The sequence below is a fragment of the Fundulus heteroclitus genome, chromosome 20 (genome assembly GCF_011125445.2).
Source record: "Fundulus heteroclitus isolate FHET01 chromosome 20, MU-UCD_Fhet_4.1, whole genome shotgun sequence".
NCBI lineage: Eukaryota > Metazoa > Chordata > Actinopteri > Cyprinodontiformes > Fundulidae > Fundulus > Fundulus heteroclitus.
This window is the reverse complement of record NC_046380.1, coordinates 46086871-46110588: the sequence shown is the minus strand read 5'-3', so window position 1 is coordinate 46110588 and position 23718 is coordinate 46086871. Positions and strand designations below refer to the sequence as shown.

At 44.2% G+C, this 23718-nt stretch overlaps 1 protein-coding gene across 5 annotated transcripts; it reads right to left on the bottom strand.

Annotated features, from left to right (window-relative positions):
• Positions 1-3586: 3586 nt before the first annotated feature.
• On the bottom strand, positions 3587-21640 carry ptpdc1a (protein tyrosine phosphatase domain containing 1a). Of its 5 annotated transcripts, XM_021312019.2 has the most exons (11): positions 21425-21640; positions 15642-15737; positions 14859-15030; positions 14606-14686; positions 14324-14442; positions 9289-9426; positions 9099-9200; positions 8131-9029; positions 7677-7862; positions 5068-5178; positions 3587-4996 (listed from the first exon to the last, which is right to left on the bottom strand). In XM_021312019.2, exons 2-11 carry the CDS (start codon positions 15727-15729, stop codon positions 4883-4885), a joined length of 2010 nt encoding a protein of 669 aa, XP_021167694.2. In that variant the 5' UTR covers positions 15730-15737; positions 21425-21640; the 3' UTR covers positions 3587-4882. The 5 variants fall into 5 exon arrangements, with proteins under 5 accessions (XP_021167694.2, XP_012710480.2, XP_021167693.2 ...); XM_012855026.3 differs by having other exon boundaries at positions 8131-9200; XM_021312018.2 differs by having other exon boundaries at positions 8131-9200; positions 21350-21430.
• Positions 21641-23718: the final 2078 nt, after the last annotated feature.

Genomic DNA, 23718 nt, shown 5'->3' with positions numbered 1-23718 from the left:
CAGCTCATGCTTCTTCTTCTTCTTCTTCTTCTTCCTCCTCCTCCTCTTCTTCTTCTTTTTGTTTAATGGCAGATTGCAACCTTGACTTTTAGGTGCATATCGCCACCTACTATACTGAAGTATGTAGCATGAGCTATATCAATGTGATGATATATATATATATATATATATATACCGTAAGCTAAAGACCTGCTGCAAGTTTCTTATACCTCCAGCACCCCCTGCATCTTAAATGTATCAGCCATGACTTTTCTTGCTACTGGTAAAGTTTTATCACTCTATCCTTGTAATGCATGTCTCAATGAATATTACTACTACTGTGTCACAGCTCTAAAGCTCATAAATACATTTTGTCTTTGTGTATTATCTTCTCCTTTGGCCATACTATGTGATCTGTTGACTGAGAGGGAATGTATGCTGATAAATACTTTGTTCTTCCTATTCTGCTGACTCTTGGAGACCTGTGTTACCCTTTGCAGCAGGGACAGAGTTAGCCATCCTCTCAGTACAGAATATGCTCCACTTCACACCACATTGCGTAGAGCTCCTCTGTTGTTGCTGCCAGTTTTGTTCTAGGCCCTGCTTATTGATCGGGACTTAACCCCCCTGGTTGACCAATTTGGCAGGTCAGATCTGTTAGCAGTTCCTATAACTGAGATTGTCCTGATGTTGTGCAGGAGTCCATTCATATTCTGGTAAGATAATTAGATTTTCTCATCAGAAACCAGAGTTACATTTGATATTTTTTTAAATATTCAATACATTACCAAACACTTATAATCTTGCCTCTGAGAAACAAAATTACATTCTTTCCTATTTTTAGAACGGCCCAATTTCATACATTGTAATTCTATGAGGCGCTGTTTCTGCTGCACACCATGACTTCTCTGAAACAGGTCAGAAGCTTTTAGCCCGTGTGTAAGACTCATCTGAGCATATGGCTCTTGAGGCACCGGCTCCAACCTCAGTCCCGTCTTGTGACGTCCTCCAAATTCTTAGATGGATTTCGCTGGAGAATCCTCTAAATGCTGCAGTTATCCCCATGATGCACCTTATCCTAACACACACTTACCCAGGGCTCAGCATAGACCCCATACAAAACAAACCGGTAAGCTGGCTTTATCAACACCAGAGCCAACATTTTAAAGAATTTCCACACCAATACTTCATTTTCTGTTCCAGAGTACATGACCCCAGCCTTCACTCTGCAGGTACCTCAGGTGAGCTTTGGTTACCATTGATCCAGTTGCCAGTTCTTCACTGTTCTGTTTTCAGATTGATTTTAAGAGAAAAAACAGTTTAGGAGAGGTTTGTTGCTGCCAAGGTGTGGAAATGCAAGAGTGAACTGAGTATGTCAGACAAACTAGTGACCTGTCCAGGGTGCTCCCTGGCTCTCCTGCCCCAATGATCGCTGGATATAGACACCAGCCCCCAAGTGATCCTATATGGATAAGTGGGTATCAGACCCGGCGGCATGGGCTGGCACTGGGGGACTGTGCTGTGCCCACCCTAGACTGGAAGCTGTTTTTTTTATGATTTGTTGTGAAAGCTGTGGGGGTGGGGGGGGGGGGGTACCTCGGAGTTGCCATCGTTCTGTTAGTACTGTCTTTGATTTGTCAATCATACAATTCAACCAGTCAAATCAACGACTGAAGGCAACATGCTAGCAGCTGGAGAGGTGCGGGTCGCTGGGTCAGACGTTCATAGCCTTCAGAGACACCGTGGCTCGGCTGTGGTCTGATTACCAAATAATTACAAGAAGTGACAACAAAGCCAGCGAGAGCGAGCTGGAAGCAGCGCTATTAGTTTCTGTTTGATACGTCAGCATTGAATTCAACATTGGAGTTTGACTTTTGAGTCCAGACGCAGCTCTACATGTTGCCATATCTCACTGTTAGTTTCCAGTAACCCAAACCCAGCATAAAACCTGCCCAGCTTAAAGGAAAGAAACAAGCCCAAATCTCAACTCTCTCATGTTAAAAGCACAGAACTATTGAACACACAAGAATATGCCATTAGCACACAACTGAGCTGAAGCAAGAAAAAAACTTTGTGCATACGGGCTCCGCACAAAGTATACAATCAGACAACCAAATAACACACAAAATCACTTTAACAATCATGATAAATCAACCAGAAAAATTATTTTATCAATAGCTTCCCAACACGAGTTGTAAATCTACCATAATATAAACTTCATTTATCTTACAGAGTATAGCTCAATCAAACATTTCTTTCACTCAGCCATGAAATAATTTTAAGCTGATCAGTAGAACTCGCCTCTTAGGGCGTTTACATTGACCAATACAATTTCATACTGACACTTGATTAACCATTATTCTTTTCTTGTTTTATTATAACTATTAATATATATTATTCATTATTACTATTATTCATTGATTATGTCATATTGGACAGATTCGACTCGTTTCAAAAATATTTTGACCAGTAAAATAAGTTCAAGGAGATGGCATTTTATTAAAATGGTTTTAGTTTCCTGCTAGACATTGACAACTATTTAGATATATTTTGTTAGTAATTCTTTCTAAAATCCCAACAAATGTGAAAAGCTTCCCAAATTTTTACTGCCCATAAACTATTTTTGTTCCAACTCAATGTGTTCAAAAGAAGCCTAATTGGGTGGAAACCTGCGTAATTTGGCAACACCGATTACACTATTGTTTGTTTGTTTTAGATTCTGGGATTTTATTGAGAATTTCTTTCTTAGCACTGTAGTATTCACAGAGCCACTGTTCGGCCTGAAGCATATAAAATGTTTTTTGAAAAAAGTGTGCCCCCACCTGACAAAAATGAAATGCCCCTCCTGTAATTTGTTTCTGCAGCCGGGTCTGGTGGGTAGAGATAATAGAAAGTGTAACATCTCACATTGTTTACTTACCTCTTTTTGGCTGACTAACATTATGTTTGCACTGCAAGTCTTGATGTTAAATTCAGATTTTCTGCTGAAATCGGTTTATTTTGAGGTGGCCGTTCATACTACTAATAAATGTGACATGTTGTCTGAATGGTTCAAGACCGCAAACCGACCCATGTTCACAGAGCAGCGCACTGTTTAGGGAAGCAAAGGTGAACCTAATGGTTTCTAGAGGTGTTCAATAAAGTTTTGTTTAAAAAAAACATGGATACTGGATGGCATATCTCCAGCTGTTTGTAGCTGACAATGTTAAGATCACATCTTAGCAAGGCGAAGTAAGGTAAGAATAAAGCAGCACAGCTATTAACAACGGTCTTTCATGGAGCGCTAACTGCTACTACTGTGTGTCGCTGTGTAAATGGAGCCAAGAGAGTGACGTGAAAGATGGATAAAATTCGTCATGACCGTTCAGACTGCGGGCGCTTTGAAAAAACTCCGATATGTATCTGAATTAGTACCACATATGGAATTTACACAAAACGGATTTTTTGGGGATGAAAAGATGGGAATTGGGCCGTGCACACTGCCGTGAAAAAGACATATATGGGATGCATATGGGCAAGAAAATCTAATCTGGGTCGCATTTCCCTGCAGTGTGAACATAGCCCTAAGAAACCTAACTAATGCTAAGGCATTATCAGTCCACACAACTTGCAAGTCAGAGGCATTTATTTCTGCGTGAAGCAAACCTTTAGACAACATACAAAATTAGTGCTGATTGTAAAATCCTCACAGTGAAACCTCAGATCTTTCATCACTGTTCCACATTCAGCCTGTTAGAGGGTCAAAGTAACATTAGGTCTATACATGAGACACATTAGGTGAGAGACAGTATTGTGACTGGTATGTTAGCGCCACCCCACACACACACACATCCTTGTTTAAAATATCAAGTGAGGACCATGCCTAGACTGCCATTGACTTCCATTCATTTTCAACTCTTTCTATGGCCTTACCCTGGCCCTTTACTAGTATATACCTTACCCTGACCCTAACTGACACCTTAGTCCCATAGCCCAGAAAAAAGGTTAGGACCAAAAAAGTCAATAACCCTAAATCTAACCATTACCAGTGAATACCTAACCTTAGCCTAAACTCAATTCATATCGTAGTGCTAAACCTTACCCTTAGAAAAAAACAAAGTGAGGACCAGCAAAATGTCCTCGCTTTGGTACAAACGGTCCTCACTTTGATGGTCAAATCAAAACAATGGTCCTCACTCTGATGCCCAAATAGGAGCACACACACACACACGCACACACACACACACACACACACACACACACGTCGATGGTAAAGGGTCCCGCTGAGAGGCAGTGCAGCACAAATTGGAACAGCGCAACAGAACATTAGGAGAGGTTTTATGTTGTAAATAATATTAAGGACATCTAGTTGCACAGATCAACAGAAGCACATTGGCCAGTGTCACATGAACTGCCAAAACATTGTCAAAGTTTTGCATCTGGCTTGGGATTCTAAGTAAAGTAACCCTAAGATTAGCTAAAACCTAGGCATTAAACTAGCTGTACTTGTAATGAAAAGGTTTGAATAAATAAGACACACTGTAACATCTGTACAGTGTAAAACATCTTTGGATTTAAATATTACTCGTAGACAGAAAAAAAGCTTTCCTTAGTCATCTTCCTGCCAGATAAATGATTTCAAGCATGTCATCCCTCATAAACATCAGAGTAAAATAAGTAAAAGACAAATGTTTCAAGCTGAACACAGTGGCACATTAACATCAACAATGGCAGCAGTTAGTATCTAATAAGAGAATTCTAACACATACTGAAAAGTCCTCAGTGAAAAAGCTCCAAAATATGTAGACTGGCAGATCTCCAAGTATCTGCTGCAAGGATATCCCCTGGCTTTGGGTGTATTAATGCCCCGAAGGAGAGTGAACCCTGTTAGAAATCCGGTCAGATGAAGCAGCGTTGAGGTTGATCAGGAGTCTTCGGTCATCTCCCCAGCTTTGTCATGCAGCTCATAAAGAATGGGAGTCAGGATTGCTTTCAGTGTTATGCACAGAGACTCATTCCTGTCGGAGGCTGGATCGGTCTGTGAGCAAAACAAAGACCTTAGAGTTCACATTTTCAACGCTTGGGTACACACAAAGTGTCAGCACGTACCTTTGTAAACACTTTGATTGTTTGGTTAAGAAAACACATCAGCACATCTTCTGGCACAGGCAGGAGATGAGCGGCACAGTTGAGGACACACAGCAGAGTGAACCTGTGACCCTGGAAGAGGGATGATATAATCAAATTAAATAACAGCATATTCCACCTTACTTACTCACTTGGAAGACCGTAAACATTCTCACAGCAAGCTGGTTGGCAACAATTTTACAAACAGGAAAAGTTGTGGTGATAAATAATTCCATTTATAATGTATAGAACCAGGCTTTGTCTCGCTGTGTGGTGGGTTGCTCGTTGGGCCTGTTTTCATAGACACTGTTTGTGAGGCTGAATCCTAATACATGCTAGTTTTTGGATTAAGTTTTATTTGTAAGCAAAAGAAAGGGGAGTGTTAGTCTCCCACATAAAGACCATAAAGGTTTGGGGGTTTTAACCTGACAAAATGGGAAGAATTCAAGGAGGTGTGACAGCTCTTGCAAGGTGTTTTTCTTTGCTGTGCAGAGGAGTTCATGGACACTTGCTGGCAGCAAGGCTCCCAGGACCTGTGGCTGCAAACCCAACACAAGTCATCACCCCTCCACCACCATGCTTGACAGATGGTATTATGTGTTGATGATGTTAAGTTTATGGCAGGGTAGCCTGTAGGGTGAATAAATGAATACAAACCTCAGTGAAATAAAGCGGTGTACTAAATAAGAGAGGGCCAGCGTGCATCTACATCCAGTGTGTTTCCTTTCTCTGAAATCAGGTGGTGGGGTCAACAGGTCCAGGAGGGAAACCCAGACATCCCTCTTTCCACAGCGACCTCCTCCACCTCATTCCCCAAGGCGTTCCCAGACCTGATGGGATATATAGTCTCTCCAGGGAAGTTCTGTGTCTTCTCCTGGGTCTCCTCTTATTGGGACAGACCCACAAAACCTCCAAAGGGAGGCTCCCAGGTGGCATCCTGATCAGATATCTAAAACACACCAACTGACTTCTTTCAAGGCAGAGAAGCAGCGGCTCTACTCAGGAGTTCCCCTCAGATAGCAGAGTGCCTCACCCCATGTCTAAGGCTGAGCCCAGCCACCCTCTGGAGGAAGCCCAATTTGGCTGCTTGTGTCCGGGATCTGTTGTTTGTGTCATAACCCACACTTCATCACCATAAGTGAGGGTCACAACAGTAAATTAAGAAAGTATCTACAGCAATATGGAGACCAGCTACACTGAAGGAGAGCAAATCTTTTTTGTGTCAATAAATGAGGTTCCACCATTAATTGAATCCTAGGATATGCTTAGTTTCCATTTACTCAGTTAAAGTTGGTCCTACAGCAGGTCTCAACCCACAAATGTGTTGTTGACAGAATGGCAAAATAGACTGAAAAAGTTACAGGTTGAGAGGAGAAAAAAAATGTTCACTACACTGAGGATTAGAGCAAGTTTAAACAAAAAGCTGGTCCACGCGGCAAGATTTTAAAACAGTCGGACGATTTTCAAAGCCTGAGAGACACCACCCGTGTCAGGGAGGTGTCAGGGTGGTGTCTGTTGAAAATGGCAGCTAGAACAGGTTTGCTCATACAGCAGGCAATGTCCAGTCACACGGCAAGCACAACACAGCACACCAACAGATTTCACTCAGATGTCAGACGGGAAATCTTGTGAATCCTCTCAAGATAAAGCGTGAGTTCAGAGTAAATAAAGATGGCCGACGAGGAAGAACAATGGCGATATTTTCTGAACTCATTTTAACAGAGACAAAACATAACAAAAAGAAAGGCGTTGGTTAAAGGAGTGGAGACAGCACGACCGGGGGGGGGGGAGGATCTACATTTGCTGCACTATGAAATGGAGGAGAGTTGTTTTTTTCAGACTTTCCCTCACCTGATTGGCTACACGCCACATTCAACAGGCTCCCTGCTCATTTGTTCTCTGGGAACACCACACACGCTAGGAGATCCAACATGTTGGATATACCCAGTTTGAGGTTGGAGCGGTCCCAACGTTCCACCAAGCGGACCCGATCTCTCTTAACACACCACACATGGCAGGATTATCTCTTAGGATTATCTTAAGAGTCACACTGATAGTCGGCGCTATGACTGGATATGGCCAAAACTTCTATCGCAATATATTTCTTAATTTTGGTCGATACGATATATAGTGACGATATTGAAGAATGCCCACAACAGATGCCTGTACACACTTATGGTAAATTATTTTACCATGTTCATAAAACTCTGCCAATATAACATTTTAGAAATATTTGCTTTAAAAAATAAAACATAAAATTACATAAAACCCAGAACGTCAGTCAGTGACAAATGCTGTAATTATAGATTACAGCAATATATGTGTAATGTATATTGCTGTAATCTATGATTACAGTAATATACATGTAATGTATATTGAAATATTGCAAATATCATATCACCTTTATTGAATAACGTTATATCTCAATTTATATTGATATTGAATTATTGTTCAACCCCAGCCGGCGCCTGTTGGAAGGGGAAGATAGGGGACTAAACTGGGCTAAACATCCTGCCGTGTGAACCAGCCTTAAGTGGTCTGAAATGTTTTGGTAGCACTGGCGCTTCAGATAGGCATCTTTACACAGCTACCTTCTCCAGAGAGTTGAGAGCATCCTGTGGGTTTACATTCTTCTCGCTGAGCAATTGGACATCCTCTTGGCTGATGACTGGATCCTTGAGCTGCTCCAGCCATGACCACATCAGGCTGGAGAGGACCAGAGGGTCTCTTTCATTAAACAGCCTCTCCCAAGTTCCCTCTCTGGAGTTCAGCTCTGTCTGCAAGCCATAACAAGTTCTGAGGATCAATTTACTGAAAACAGAGGAAGGACTGACTTTGAAAAGACAGCTTTAGGTTTTTTTCTCAGACAGTTCACCTTGAAATCAGTGTTTACTCTGTACTATAAAACTTTCTGTTTGTCAGGAAAAAAACGAGTCCTCAAACAAAGAAGATCAGATCTTGAAGTACTTGTGATTAACTTTTTGTCTGAGCATGCCATATACATGTGAGTCACATGCAGGAGGGTACAATATACAAAGTTCTTACCTGCCACATTAAAACCTTAGAGGAGACCTCCTTGTCCTTGTCAGCCAGGTCCATGGCCAGAGCTCTGGCCACCATCAGACGTCTGTTCTCTGGGGGGAGCTCAGACTGAAGGCGGATGTGCAGGGCGTCAGGGGCGCCTCCTAGATCACTTCCTCCATCCACACACTCCACACTAGCTACTAAGCTGTTCTGGAGTGGAAAGAAAGGTGGTGTGGCATCAAAGAAGGATTTCTTTCCAAGCTCTGATAAATGGGAACTTAAGCTGTGATGCCTCTTATGCGAAGCACACAATGCCCGGTCTGGTTTTGCTTCTGTTTCAGAGTTTCTGTCCTGTGTACAGAGGTAACAACAGCTGCACTGGTTACAGGTAGTAAGGTTGCTGTGAGACAACCAATGCCTCATCAGGCAGCTGATTGGTTTACTAAGACCTCCTACGTGGTCCCGGCCCAGCCCATGCTTGTCAAGCAGAGAGTCGCTGAGACTCCTGTTGTTAGCCAGAGATCTCTGGGGGCTTTCTAAATTCTGTTGTCTCCACAAGGGGTCCAGCTCATTATCGCTGGCGAGGGGTTGGTCACCTGTTGGTCTGGTCAGCTGTGCTGGTGTGCTGAGCGTGCGTGATGAACAAGGTAAGACAGGAATCCCTTTGCCGATCATTTCCTTCCCCAGCTGCTGAAGGGCCTGCTGGGACACGGTCTTCTCCACCTCAGCGGTGAGGTCAGGGATCTCCAGCCACTCCTCCTCAATCACCACCTGTCTGTTGGCTGCAATGTCCAGCAGCAGCCTGCACACCAGCTGGACGATCTTTGGCACATTCTTCATCTGCCGAGCCTCATAGCCATGCAGTAGGTGGCGCTGCCGAGTAAGGTACTGCGACAAGGTGACGGCACTTGCTTTGGGTTCTGCGCATGAAAACACACTTCGTAGAGGAACAAGGAACTGGGCAAACTCCCTGACACACAGCAGCTGACCTCTAGTCTGGATGGAGTTGGGTCTTTTGGCTCGTACAAACAGGATGGCTTGATCGGCGTTCATCCGGGTGGTGAAAACCAAATAACACGCCAATAACACACCTGAATGACAGCAAATCCAAACAGAAAATTACAGTTTTTAAAGAAAAACTCAGGATCTCAAGATTTCTTAGAAGGCTGACTTACGAACCTGTTCTTCCAAGACCAGCATGGCAGTGGACGGCCATTTTGCCTTCTTGAACAGCAAACGACATGACTTTCACCATATCAAGTATTGTTGTTAAAGATGCTACACCATAGTCTTTCCATCCAAAGTTGTAGTAATAGACTGAAAGAAAGAAAGTCAAACAACAGACCCGTTTCATTTTTGGTCATTTTTTTGTCTGGTCATTTTTAACACTTCATATATATCTCACACCTTCTCTTGTTTTAATAATTTCAATGTAGACGCTGAGAAATTGATCCTTTTATTGTTAATGGTTTTTGTTCATATTATGTTTCACCCTGGAAGAGATTAACCGACAATGATTCAATATAACTGCATGTTTTGTGCCATATTTTTTCCCACCCTACAGTGCTCCTTCATTATAAAAAAAAGCCATTACTCCAACAGTGCGGTGCATATACTGGACTGATAAGGGTTGCTCTATGACTAATGCCCAATATTCAGAATTCATGGCAACCGATGGCTGGAATTACACACGGAATACTTATTCTATTGGGATATTTCAGCAACATTAAACAATTTATTGCTAAAATTATTGAATTCAGAAGTTCCAGTCCCTTCTGTGTCCAGAGGTGTATAAAGTCTAGTACATAGTCATGAAGGCTACCACTACCAATATTTGTGAAAGAATAGGTTGCTCTCAGGAGCTCAGTGAATTCTGACATTAACGTATTAAAACTGGTGATAGAATGAAACCTGTGCAACAAGCCCAGTTGTGAAGTTTTGTCATTGTGCAGAACGTTCTACAGAGTCAATCGCTCCAGATCTCCAAATGTCATGTGACCTTCAGATCAGATCAAGACCAGTGCTCAGAAGGCTTCATGGAACAGGTTTCTAAGGCCAAGCAGCAGCGTCCGAGCTTTGAGTATAGATGTGGGGCAACACCATTCTTCTTGTCTGGCCATCCAATGGACCAGACTGGGGTTGGAACTTACTATGCCCTGACAGGGCAGTCAAACTTTTTTACAGTAGCAGGCCACACACCATCAGGTAGGAGGGTGCACTCATGCCGGTGCCCGAGCCCCGGAGGGGAGAATTTAGAAAAATAGAGTCTCCCTGATGTATTTTGGAAGCTTTCAAGACAGGTGATTATTTAAAGAATAGAGTCAGAGTGCATGGTTTAAACTGAATAAAAAGCAAAAAAAAAGAAGTGAATGATCAATTCTTCAAAAACAACCTTTGTTTTTTTTATTATTTTTCACATGTTATCATCATGTTTTAACAAGGTTTTGAACAAATTTGCATAAAATTAGTTGAATTTGAATTACCAGCACCATACAAAACTACGGAGCCCGGGAGAGCTTACTTTAAGTGATATTTTTTCTCAGGTGCTCTACACGCTGGCAGACTTCACTCTTCAGCACATCTCAAACTAAGAGATTTTTGTGCCGACTCCCTGCCAGCTAAATGGTCAGACAAACTTTCACTGACTGTGAATCCAAACAAAATAAATTGTGCCTTGTGTCCCTAGCTGAACCGCAAAATACAGATAAGGTCATTATAGTGGGGGATTTTAACATTTGTGTTGAAACTGATAGTCTAAAAGCATAAATGTAGCCTTTCATGACATCTTAGATTCCACTGGCTTTGCTCAAAATATTCACAGACCTACTCTCTCCTTTCTTCATGCTCTGGACCTTGTGCTAATATATGACATTGGGTGTGAGCAAAACAGTTTTTTTCTCACAAACCTTTCCTGTCTGGCCGTTATTTAACAACCAAATATTCTGACCCTAGGACAAAATTTCATTACATTCAATCTTTATCCAACAATGCTGTAACAACTTTTAAAGAATCTGTTGCATTGCTAATCTGCTCAGTATCCAAAATGACACAGCAGATGGTAGAAACCCAATGTCCCCCTCACAAATTGATAATTTTGTTAATAGTGATACTAGGGAGCTGGGCTCCCAAATTTAATTCAGTGCCATTTATTCAAAGGAGCAATGAGCGATATTTCACCTCTTGGTGGTGCTTGAGCAGTCTGTAGACCAAAACAAGATGTATGACAAGCACTGCCTCTCTACCTCCACTCCAGCTGAACATTTACAAAATAATGAACTATTTGAAGAGCTTCAGTCAGGCTTCAGAGCTCATCATAGCACTGAAACAGCTCTGGTAAAGGTCACTAATGATATTGTCATGGCTTCAGGTAATACATGAACTTATATGAACTTGATATTACAATATAACACATCTTGATATTTAGATGACTCGGTGATCGCTACACCAGTGGGGTTAGAGCAGTGTGCTTGCATCCTGGGAAGGCTGCAAGTTCCCTGGTTCAAATCACACAGACTGCCACTCTGAGTGCCCGAGCAACACCTTTGGCCTCTAAATACTCCCGTCTATAGCGCTGTGGCAGCCCACTGTTCCCTAAGGGATGGGTTAAATGCAGAGGAAAAATTTCATTGGAATGTACAAAAATTGCAATGCCAAATAATAAAAGGTGATGATAATTTCAAGTATTACTCTACCGTTGTAATCAAACTAGCTTTTTTCTAAGGAAGTCTCTTTTTTGTACCTTTTTTCATCTCTACTGTTGTAAGCTGCTGTGGCTACATGACTAATTCTTTTCATTTCAGAGCACAAGCCAACTGTGAAAGGCTCTGGGTCAGTTTGCCCCTTCACTAATACAGCCTACCTTTTCACACCCATATAAATTTTGCCCTTATTTCCATTTTACATCCATAATTAAACTATTTCAAATCCATGTACTTCACGATTATTGTGTATCACTTTATTTGTCTTTGTAAAATGTAGGGATCAATTCCAAAGATAGTCCATCCATCCATTTTCCGAACCGCTTAATCCCTCATGGGGTGTGGGGGTTGCTGGTTCCTATCTCCAGCGTTCACTGGGTGAGAGGCGGGGTTCACCTGGACAGGTCGCCAGTCTGTCGCAGGGCAACACAGAGAGACAAACAGGACAAACAACCATTCACACCTAAGGACAATTTGGAGAAGCCAATTAACCTAACAGTCATGTTTTTGGTCTGTGGGAGGAAGCCGGAGTACCCGGAGAGAACCCACGCATGCACAGGGAGAACATCCAAACTCCATGCAGAAAGACCCAGGGTTGGATTTGAACCCAGAACCTTCTTGCTGCAAGGCACCAACGCTACCCACTGCGCCACTGTGCAGCCCTCCAAAGATAGTCATGAAAGTTAAAACATTGTATTATATTTTATACTATTCAATTACATTTTATTTATATAGCACCAATTAACAACACATGTCATCAGAAGGCACTTTACAAACTCAATCAAATCAGACAGATTGGTCAAAAAGTTTCCTATCTAAGGAAACCCAGTAGATTGCATCAAATGTTGACAAGCAGCATTCACTCCTGGGGAAGCGTAGAGCCACAGAGAGAGTCATCTGCATTGTACATGGCTTTGCAGCAATCCCTCATACTGAGCAAGCATGAAGCAACAGTGGAAAGGAACACTCCCCATTAACGGGAAGGAAAAACCTCCAGCAGAACCAGAACCAGGCTCAGTGTGAACGACCGACTGGGGGTTACAGAAGACAGAGCAGAGACACAGAAAGCACAGAAGCACACATTGGTTCTTTCTGTTTTATGGTAATGGCAAATTATCTGCCTCCCCTAGATGATGTCACAGTTAACAGAACCCCAGACCAGGTGTACCTTCTATGGAGACAAAAATTACAGAACAAAAAGTTAAAAGCTGAAATAACAACAAGCAATGCAAATTGGAGAATAGTAGGAGAACTCAGCAGAGAGAGAGAAATAGACCCTGATGTCCTCCAGCAGCCTAAGCCTATAGCAGCATAACTATAGAGATAGCTCAGGGTAACATGAGCCACTCTGACTAGAAGCTTTGTCACAAAGGAAAGTTTTAAGATTAGTCTTAAAAGTAGACGGGGTGTCTGCCTCACGGACCAAAACTGGGAGTTGGTTCCACAGGAGAGGAGCCTGATAGCTAAAGGATCTGCCTCCCATTCTACTTTTAGAGACTCTAGGAACCACCAGCAGACCTGCAGTCTGAGAGCGAAGTGCTCTGTTAGGAACATACGGGGTAATCAGAGCTCTGATATATGATGGAGCTTGATTATTAAGGGCTTTATACGTTAGAAGAAGAATTTTAAATTCTATACTTGATTTAACAGGAAGCCAATGAAGGGAAGCTAAAATTGGAGAAATATTATACCTCTGGTTGATTTTCATCAGAACTCTTGCTGCAGCATTTTGGATCAGCTGAAGGCTTTGAACTGCATTTTGTGGACTTCCTGATAGTAAAGAATTACAATAGTCCAGCCTTGAAGTAACAAATGCATGAACTAGTTTTTCAGCGTCACCCCTGGACAGAATATTTCAAATTATAGTGATATTCCTGAGGTGAAAAAAGGAAACTCTGGAAACCTGTTTATTATGGGATTTAAATGACATGTCTTGGTTGAAAATAACGCCAAGGTTTTTTACTTTATTACCAGAGGCCAAGTTAATGCCATCCAGATTAAGTGATTGATTAAATGTATTTTTTGAGGATTATCTGAAGATTTTAAATTACATTTTATTATTTATTTTGGTTCTGATTCCTGTTTGGGACAGCTTACTCTTACAAAATGACTTTATTTACTTTAGATTATGATCCCTGGTTAAACCAAAATAACTAAGCGACGTCCTGCAATCAAATAACATAATCTCCCTACAATAGACTTTGTCCTGACAACCAACTATTCAGAATAATGTTCTGAATTATGTTCAGACAGGAAACGTTAATCTAAAATGTAAAAACTAACACATTGTTGGTACAAAACATTGTGAGGCGGACCCAATAAAGCCAGGTATGAAATGAAAAAAAACTACAAAGGTATGAAACGTTAAAGGATCAGTACCGTCACCGAGCATCCAGCTTCAACAGTAAACATGTCTGAACATAGTGGATAGTGGACACTAACACAATTTTTACTGATATCACAACCTGTAAATTTCACGAGTACAATGCGTTTGTGATGTTTGACATGGAACTCACTGCCTGCCTCCATGAATGTTTCAGGTCGATAAGTGAAACCGCTCTCCTGCTCCAGGGGGTAGCCACAGCTGGCGTGCTCTCCGGGTCTCTGCAGGTTAATCACAGTCTTCAAACAACACCTGAGAGCAGCATAAAACAGGTCAATGGGATAAAAGCAGTCCACACATGTGACAGAGCTATCTGAAAACAAAGAAATTACTTTTTAGGACGCATCATGGAAATCTACAGGCTAAAGAATAAAATTACCTAAGATTAAAAAGCGGGCTCCAGATAATACTGTACCTTTGAAACTGTTGGATTATATTATATTTTTCTATGATGTCAGAGGAAGGCCTCGCCATAGCTAGCAAGTGATCAGTAATCCTGTAAAGAGGAAACGAAACAATCATCTTTAAAATTGTTAATTTAAAAACTAAAACATGACTCAACAAAACTGACCCCAACCCGGTGATTCAAAGTAACATGATTATGTTAAAGAGAAAGGACTGGACTATCAACAGTTGGGAGCAAACACGTCTGTCAGCTGCCCACATACCAGGATGAATAGAGGCCTTTAATAGCTTGCTCCTCATCACTCCAGCGAGACGGGTTCTCATATTTACAGGCTTTCCCTCCACAGGCCATGGAGCACTGCATGTGACCAGGAATGACGTGTCTCAGTGTTTCCCCCATCTTGGTATACTTTGCTGTGGGCACTCTTGCACTGGCTGGGGGAAGAAAGTTTTCCACAGTGTAAACAGATAGCATCAGATTTCTAACTGCAGACGACAGGTTATTTCTCTGACAAGGTTCCATCTGCGAACTGAAACTGGACGATGCTGAAAGCAGCCATCCGCATCAGGACCTTTAGCAAGATGTCCTGCTCCTAAACCATGAACATTTTAATCATGTAAGGAACGCTGTCTCATTCCTGAAACGTCTACCACTTCAGGCACTGCTGGTTCTCTCAATTAACAAAGGCTGTCGGGCTAAGCGGCTCTGTGCACAGAGTGAATAACCCGTGGCTGGTCAGGTCATGTACAGTATTTGAAGCAGTCACCATGACAACCATTCAGACAGCCATCAATGGCAGATAAATCTGCCAACCACAGATCTGAGGTAGCTGGTAACTATACAGAAGCGAGAAGCCCTTTCTCTTTTTGTAAAAGGCAGAACATCTGGAGCAGCACACACTCATCATCAAATTTTTAGTAAAACCTTTCTCAAATATAACCTTCAACAAGCTGTACAATTTAAAGAAGTGAACCATATATATCAGATATGTGAGTTAGAAAGAGACCCTTCCTCTAAGTGACAGCAAACCTGCAAGGCTTCGTACCTGTCTCCATCTCTGCTCCGATCTCGTCTCTACGGGAACCCCTGCTGGAGTGAGGCAGGTCAGTCAGTATGCTGACACCAGCCGCCATGGCCGGGGCTGAAAGGTGAGAGCAAACGTGGTGTCAGCAGGTGGAAAAATACCAAACAGCATTGAGGCGGGAGCTTTGGTTGTGCCCATTACGTTAACAGCACCAGCATGTGCTCACATAGGAGCAGTGAGGAGCTGTGAGGAGCAGTGAGGAGCTGTGAGCGTTGTAAGCAGCGTTGCCTGGCAGGATACCTCGGGGGAGAAAGGAAAGAAAGTGAACTGCAAGCAGCTGGTGTGTCAGTCTGAGCACAGCACCACTGGGAGCAGGTGGGTGTCGCCTGGGGCCATCAGCACCTTAAGTACCACTCCTGTTTCTATGAAATGCACCGTCCTCCTGCCTCTACCTTGGTTCACATTAAAGTCGGTCTGCTGTGCTGCGAGCTACAGCCCGGCTGACATCAAGGGCTGAACGCTCAAACTAAGAGATCACTCTAGGTTACACCTCCCATCACTGATTTGCAGCCACAGAGTGATGATGTGAACTGATCCTACTTTACAAGGCTGATGGCACTTGTATCAATTATTCAGGCGAGCAGAGTCAAAGCGTCGTGCTGTGCGGCGCCGCTACACAGCACGACGCTTTGACTCACTCAGCAAATGTAGGAACTGCGCTATGAAAGGCGGTTCAGCTAAATGTTTATCAGTCAGCTCGACTTCAGGGAACGAATATTTCCCACGTTGCTCTGCGGTGAGGGCGCAGCAGTGCTGCACGAGTCAAAATCAGCTCCTGTCCATTAAGCATTGAGCTGGACTGTTGCAAATGGCAAACGTTTTGATATGCAAGCATTTCCCCTTTGGTGCTGTCACTGAGGAGGCTTAGTCAAACACCCTAGTGTTTGGGTAGATGTACAGTGCATTCATGCCGCTGGAACATTGCATTAACCAAACATCAACCTCAGCGTATTTTATTGGGATTTGATCCGACAGAAAATAAATTTAGTTGTTTTTCGGCCCTTTACTCTCATACCCTTAAATAACCTGCAGTGCAGCCAGCTGCCTTCACCTAATCCCTACACCGTCTACCTTTGTGCAGCAGAACCAACGTCTCACAGCAGCTGTTCTCTGGACCACCAGCCTCATGAAGAGTGCATGCTAAAGATGGAGGACGGCGCCCTGGATGACAACTTGATTTTCAAAAAATATATCATTTTGTTTTTCTGTTTCACTAAATGAAAAGGTTCTGCCTACTTGAGCAGCAGACGTTCTGCCGCCGTCCTCCATCTTTAACATGTGCAATTCTTCCAGGACCTGCAGCTCAGTTAGCATTCAACCTCAACATGCCAACCGCTTTCTGATTGGATTGTTACATTTGTGACGGGCATGAAATTGACCAATCAGATGAGAGGAAGAAAAATCCAGTCATAACTCATCTGTATCTGTAATCAGATCTTAACACAAAGAAATTTAGGCTTGTGTAAAAAATGTCTAACTTGTGTATTTATGTTTAAATATCTAAATGGCTCTTTGATTCTGCAGCGGTTCTCTTCATGAATTGGTGCACCGTTTCTAACTGTGAACTCTCTGGTTCACCTGTTCTGCTGCCACTCACCAGAGTTATGCTATAAATAATAGACCCCGTAAATTAGAGCCTCTGTTTTTTTTTTTCCTTTTTGTCGAGATGTAATCCACACTTCTCCTTACAAACAAGCTGATACAGCACCGAAGGCTGATATAAGACTGGCTGAGGTGTTTCCAACAGTAGAGTGAGAGAGAAGCCCATCTGATCCTTTCAGGAGACGCTCCAGCAGCGTTCTGACACCACCTGGCATCCTTTACCAGGACCAACTGATAACCAGCGCCTGAGAGGAGCTGCTCTTCAGGACAACTGTGACGCACATGTAGCCGACCGAACACACACAACGTAGCCAACACAGCACTAAATGTCTTTAGTCAGCTGCTAATTAGGAAGGTGTAACCAGGAAGCTGCTCACATTTGTTGGTCTTCCACACCCTGCTGTCCTCTGGGAGGACTTAGAAGAGGTGGTGTGAAAGCTGAGAGTTTGCTGCCACGCTTCTAATGAGTGTGGGATGTGAGAGCCATTCCTCTGAGTGTTAATAAAGAAATATGCCCGACGGGGTGGTGTTACTCCCACCATGTTTAATTTATGGTAATGAGTCTGGAGGGGCCCAGATCAGACAACAGAGCGCATGGGCAGAGTAGAGCCGCTGTTATTCTAGAGGCGCTGTTGTTTTTTACAGCATGACTAAAGAAGACGACGTTATGCCAAAAGTTATGCCAGTAGTGAGAGCATAAGGATGTCAAATGTTTGGCCCCAGGTTTTTGTTAAAAACTTTGATTAATGTCTAAACTACGGCTTAATATCTAGCTGTACAAGAACACTCATTTCTGCAATGCTTACTGTGCCAGCAAACCATGCACCATGTCAGAGAACAGATTCAAATTAATACTCAGAGCTCTCAAATTCTATGGAAAGTTCAGCGTGAGATTGTGTTCAATTTTTAAAGCGTGGTCGTGCATGTGTGTGGAGTTAGAGGTGGTTGGTGGTGGCTCATTTGGGCTCTACTTTCCTGAAGTTTAGCATTTGTCTCCTGCATCAGGAGAGCAAATTCAGCAGCAAGAGCGGATCCAGTCGGCTTCGACTCATTTTTAACCAACTGGACGTGGAAGTCTAGTAAACAAGCAGGCTAAACGGCTCTGTGGTCGCTTCAAGATCTCTGATGGAAATACTGTTTGCTCTTATTGTCGCTCATCTCCAGAAATACTGTCTGCTGCAAACAAAACTCCACCTTTCTGAGTCCATTCCAGCTGTCTGCTTTATTTTTGTAAAACACATTTATCTGCTGACCTGTCCAGGGTGAACAACGCCTCTCACCCACTGACAGCTGGAGAAAGGCACCAGCACCCCGGACTACCCAGGGCAGGAGAGGGGCCCATGAAAATCCTGGTTTTGTTTGAGTTTTTTTTGTTTTGTGATGTTTTTATTTCAAATGAATTGGGTGCTCCAATTCATTTGTGTCATAATTTATTTCAAATACATTGATAACATTAACTGAAAAAATTAAGTTTATGACACAGTCCACCCAACAAATTGGACATTCTGAGGGCCGCTTCCTGGGGCCACAAAATGGTTTAGTCCACCCGACAGCAGTCAGTGAGCCCAGATTCACTGACGTTGGGGCTCAAAATCATGCTGCCCAAAACAAATAAATCGGAGCATGAACAGAAGAATGAGAGGAAAGAAAAAGAAAGCAGGTAGAAAGAGGAGAGGCAGCTGTTGACTGCTTTCTTTGCTTGTTATGCAAAATCCAATTGAAGTTAAGGTAGTCCACTCCAGACAGATGCTGCTGATGTTTGTAGGCTCACATGAAGTCTTTAGCTTAGCTAGTTACCAACTAGGCTGCTTGCAGCTGTAAGTAGGGTGAACCCCATTTGAAATCAACATAATAAGGAAATGCTTGGCCATATGTCTCATTATTTTCAGCAGTTTGTCTTGCACTGAAAAGGATCAAGAAATACAAAGTGAGCTTGCTTTGAAAAGTAGAGTTACTTGCACGTTAAGAAGATAAAACCAAATCGCTATTCTTAAAGATTTAGAGCGTTATGCGCCAGATGCTCAAGGCAAGGTAGGCCAAAAGCATCAATTCAGCTGGTGAATGAAATAACCACGAATCAATACAATAATCTGATTGTATCTTAAAACCTGTTTTATACTTTTCTATTTTGAATAAATACCTTTTTTTGCACATGTGCCTCGTGCACTGGCAAGGTTAGAGGCCCACTGATATTGAGAGTGTGCAGGGCCCAGAATTTGGTGCTACGCCCCTCAGTGTTTCTCACGGTCATGATCGAGCCCTGTTAATAACAAGTAGTTTATATCACTGCTTGATTTTTATCGTTTCCTGGTTGGGTGTGCTGGTTTTATTTTGTTTATCAATAACATGTTTCATAGGAAAGCAATACATATGTTCACATTATATGAGCTGCTATGCACTGAATGATGGCCTATATAGGCCCGTTTACACTACCCTAGTTAAACCGAGCCGAGCCAAGACCAGTCTGAGCTTGGATCAGTTAACCAAGCCGAGACGACCGTTTACACACCACACTATCCCAGTTCCTTGGTTGCTCCTCGCCTCCTAGTGACGATCTGCAGTATCTGCGGTATAGTCATGCAGTACATGACTATCATGGAAATATAGACGGTCACACATTACGGTAGTGTGACCATCAGAAAAAATAAAAAGCCTGTGCGAGTTGACGGGGTTTGCTTTTACACTAGGAAAAGGGTTAGGATGCACCAGTAGTGGATCAAATATGAGAAGGCCAAAAACAGAACATGTTACACAGAATCACTGAAGACTGCACAGTTTCAGGGCTGAAGGTTACTCGATTGATTCAAGTACCTCAATTTCTAAAATGTGTTAAATGGTCTGTTTAATTCACTTTGAATCCAACAGAAAAGGAGACCAAGTTAACTATCCATGACAGTATGTCCTTGATGCTGCAACACCTGGACAGGAAACATCCACTGCAGCAGCAGGGTGGTCCGGTCCGGTCCCTCCCTTGTCTACTTTAACTTAAGTAGTCCAATAAAATATCTGCAGAATGCCCCAATATTATTTATCTTAATATTCAATTACTTGTCAGAATATTTAATAGAATACCCATTAAAATAATCACTGACTGCAGCCCACACTGTTTGTCTACGCACTTCCTTCACAGTGGAACTGTTGAGAGGGTTTTCTCACTGATGCAGAACCAGTGGACCAGGAAGAGGAACCAGCTGTCTGTTGAGTCACTGATGAGGAATCTAATTTCAAAAGTACTTATTTCAAAGACTTTCATGCGTTTTTGTTGAGCAGCCAAAAACTGATAAGAAGAATAGAACAGAAATGTCCTTTATTATCCCAGAGTGGGCAAACTCAGGTGTCCCAGCAGCAATTTAAATGCAAATGGAAGTGCAGGAAATATCAAAACAAAGAGATTGTGTAATATGGGCAAACATAAAAAAAACCTGCTGCAGTTATTAGGTGATTAAAAAAGAAGTGTGCAGCTGAGCAGCAGGAAATGTGCAAAACGTAAATTTAAGCATAAAAAACTGGCATTATTCATTATTTACAGGAATGAAAAAAAAGAGACGGAGGATGAAGGAAAAAACTAAAGTCTGGATCCCACTTATTTTATTTGTTAAGGTGGTGAGACTGCTACTACTGATTTTTATTATTACATAGAGAAGATTAGAACATTTTTTATCCTGAATGAACCGAAAAGTGAGCTATTGTTGATAAAGGTTAATTTACTTATATATACTAAGAGTCACTATTTCTAGCATTTGCATCGTTTTAGTAATTGCAGATATGTGAAAGCCTATCTGATGTTGAGTATTTAAATATCCCTTTAACATGAATGAATGCTTTAAATATGTCCAAATGATAGCGATCAAAGTGCTTCCCGGCTGGCTCGGTGTCCTCTTTTAGGTAAACCAAGCCCTGCTCACCTCCATGCAGTCAACACATCCTAACTTCCCTCCGGCGGACTCGGTCCACCCGCTTAATGAAGCTCTTCTCTTCTCAGCCTTGCATGGCCGCCATGCATGCTTCACCTGAGCCTGGCTGAGCAGCGGCAGTCCTGGTGCTGATGCTGCAGGCTGGAGACTTACCGTTAGCTCATTAGCTTCCTCCTCTGTGAGAGCCAGGCTCAAGCTGGCAAAGTGGACAGAAAAAGGCCCGATTACCGTTTCCTGACGTCGTTCAGCGGGGAGGTCTTCACAGCGTCCCGTCATCTTCCCGCAGCCGCTGCCGGGTCAGCGCAGGCGGGTTGCAAAGCGTCCCGGCCGGCCGGCCACATCGTGTGGTCAACCCACTGCAGCCAGCCAGCTAGCTAGCTTAGCAACCAGCAGCAACCTGACATGTTGTCGGGTATAAGGGTCCAGAGGCACCACGTGACCCCAGCCTCTGCTCGGTTAGAGGCTCAGAATGAAGCCTGGCCGCTGGAGCCGCTCCCAGCCATTCCACTACAGCACGCAGAGGTCTTGGGTTATCAGGGTCTACTTGCCAGACCTTTTATGCAGTCACAGTAAAAGGAAAGTATCACACCGGCTAGGATTATATGTGTCGGGACGAAATATAAATCATCTGATCTAAAATTATTAATCACATTCAACAGGGGTTACTAACATGGGCCCTCTGGTGCCAGGTGGCCCCCAAGGACCACATGTGTTTCCCTTAAGCCTGTTCTAAAACTAGCACATCCCTCCAGTAAGCTGGATTTAAAATGCTATTTTGTTCAGTTGCTCTTCCTGTTTAATCACACTTGTATTTATATAGGTTTAAAAATGACAAAAGCATTAAAAACATTTATATTACGTTAAGGTGTGTCAGTACTTGTAGCTCTTCATATGACACAGTACAGATGAAGTAGCTCTGTTTCAAAAACGTTGGTCATCCCTGAACTAGACCATCTGCAACACACTGAACCTGCTCTTCCACAACCTAGCCTACAGCATCAGGGGCCCACAGCGTTAAGGGCCTACAGCGTTAGGGGCCTACAGCGTCAGGGGCCCACAGCGTCAGGGGCTCACAGCGTCAAGGGCCTACAGCATCAGGGGCCCACAGCGTTAAGGGGCCTACAGCATCAGGGGCCTACAGCGTCAGGGGCCCACAGCGTCAAGGGCCTACAGAGTTAGGGGCCCACAGCGTCAGGGGCTCACAGCGTCAAGGGCCTACAGCATCAGGGGCCCACAGCGTTAAGGGGCCTACAGCATCAGGGGCCCACAGCATCAGGGGCCCACAGCGTTAAGGGCCTACAGCGTTAGGGGCCTACAGCGTCAGGGGCCCACAGCGTCAGGGGCTCACAGCGTCAAGGGCCTACAGCATCAGGGGCCCACAGCGTTAAGGGGCCTACAGCATCAGGGGCCCACAGCGTCAGGGGCCCACAGCGTCAAGGGCCTACAGAGTTAGGGGCCCACAGCATCAGGGGCCCACAGCGTTAAGGGCCCACAGCGTTAGGGGCCTACAGAGTTAGGGGCCCACAGCGTCAGGGGCCCACAGCGTCAGGGGCTCACAGCGTCAAGGGCCTACAGCATCAGGGGCCTACAGCGTCAGGGGCCCACAGCGTTAGGGGCCTACAGCGTTAGGGGCCTACAGCGTCAAGGGCCTACAGCGTCAGGGGCCTACAGCGTTAGGGGCCTACAGCGTCAGGGGCCCACAGCGTTAAGGGCCTACAGCGCTAGGGGCCCACAGCGTTAGGGGCCTACAGAGTTAGGGGCCCACAGCGTCAGGGGCCCACAGCGTTAAGGGCCTACAGCGTTAGGGGCCCACAGCGTCAGGGGCCCACAGCGTTAGGGGCCTACAGAGTTAGGGGCCCACAGCGTCAGGGGCCCACAGCGTTAGGGGCCTACAGAGTTAGGGGCCTACAGCATCAGGGGCCCACAGCGTTAAGGGCCCACAGCGTTAGGGGCCTACAGAGTTAGGGGCTCACAGCGTCAAGGGCCTACAGCGTCAGGGGCCCACAGCGTCAGGGGCTCACAGCGTCAAGGGCCTACAGCATCAGGGGCCTACAGCGTCAGGGGCTCACAGCGTCAAGGGCCTACAGCGTCAGGGGCCCACAGCGTTAGGGGCCTACAGCGTCAGGGGCCCACAGCGTTAAGGGCCTACAGCGCTAGGGGCCCACAGCGTTAGGGGCCTACAGAGTTAGGGGCCCACAGCGTCAGGGGCCCACAGCGTTAAGGGCCTACAGCGTTAGGGGCCCACAGCGTCAGGGGCCCACAGCGTTAGGGGCCTACAGAGTTAGGGGCGCACAGCGTCAGGGGCCCACAGCGTTAGGGGCCTACAGAGTTAGGGGCCTACAGCATCAGGGGCCCACAGCGTTAAGGGCCCACAGCGTTAGGGGCCTACAGAGTTAGGGGCCTACAGAGTTAGGGGCCTACAGCATCAGGGGCCCACAGCGTTAGGGGCCCACAGCGTCAGGGGCCCACAGTGTCAGGGGCCCACAGCGTTAGGGGCCCACAGCGTCAGGGGCCCACAGTGT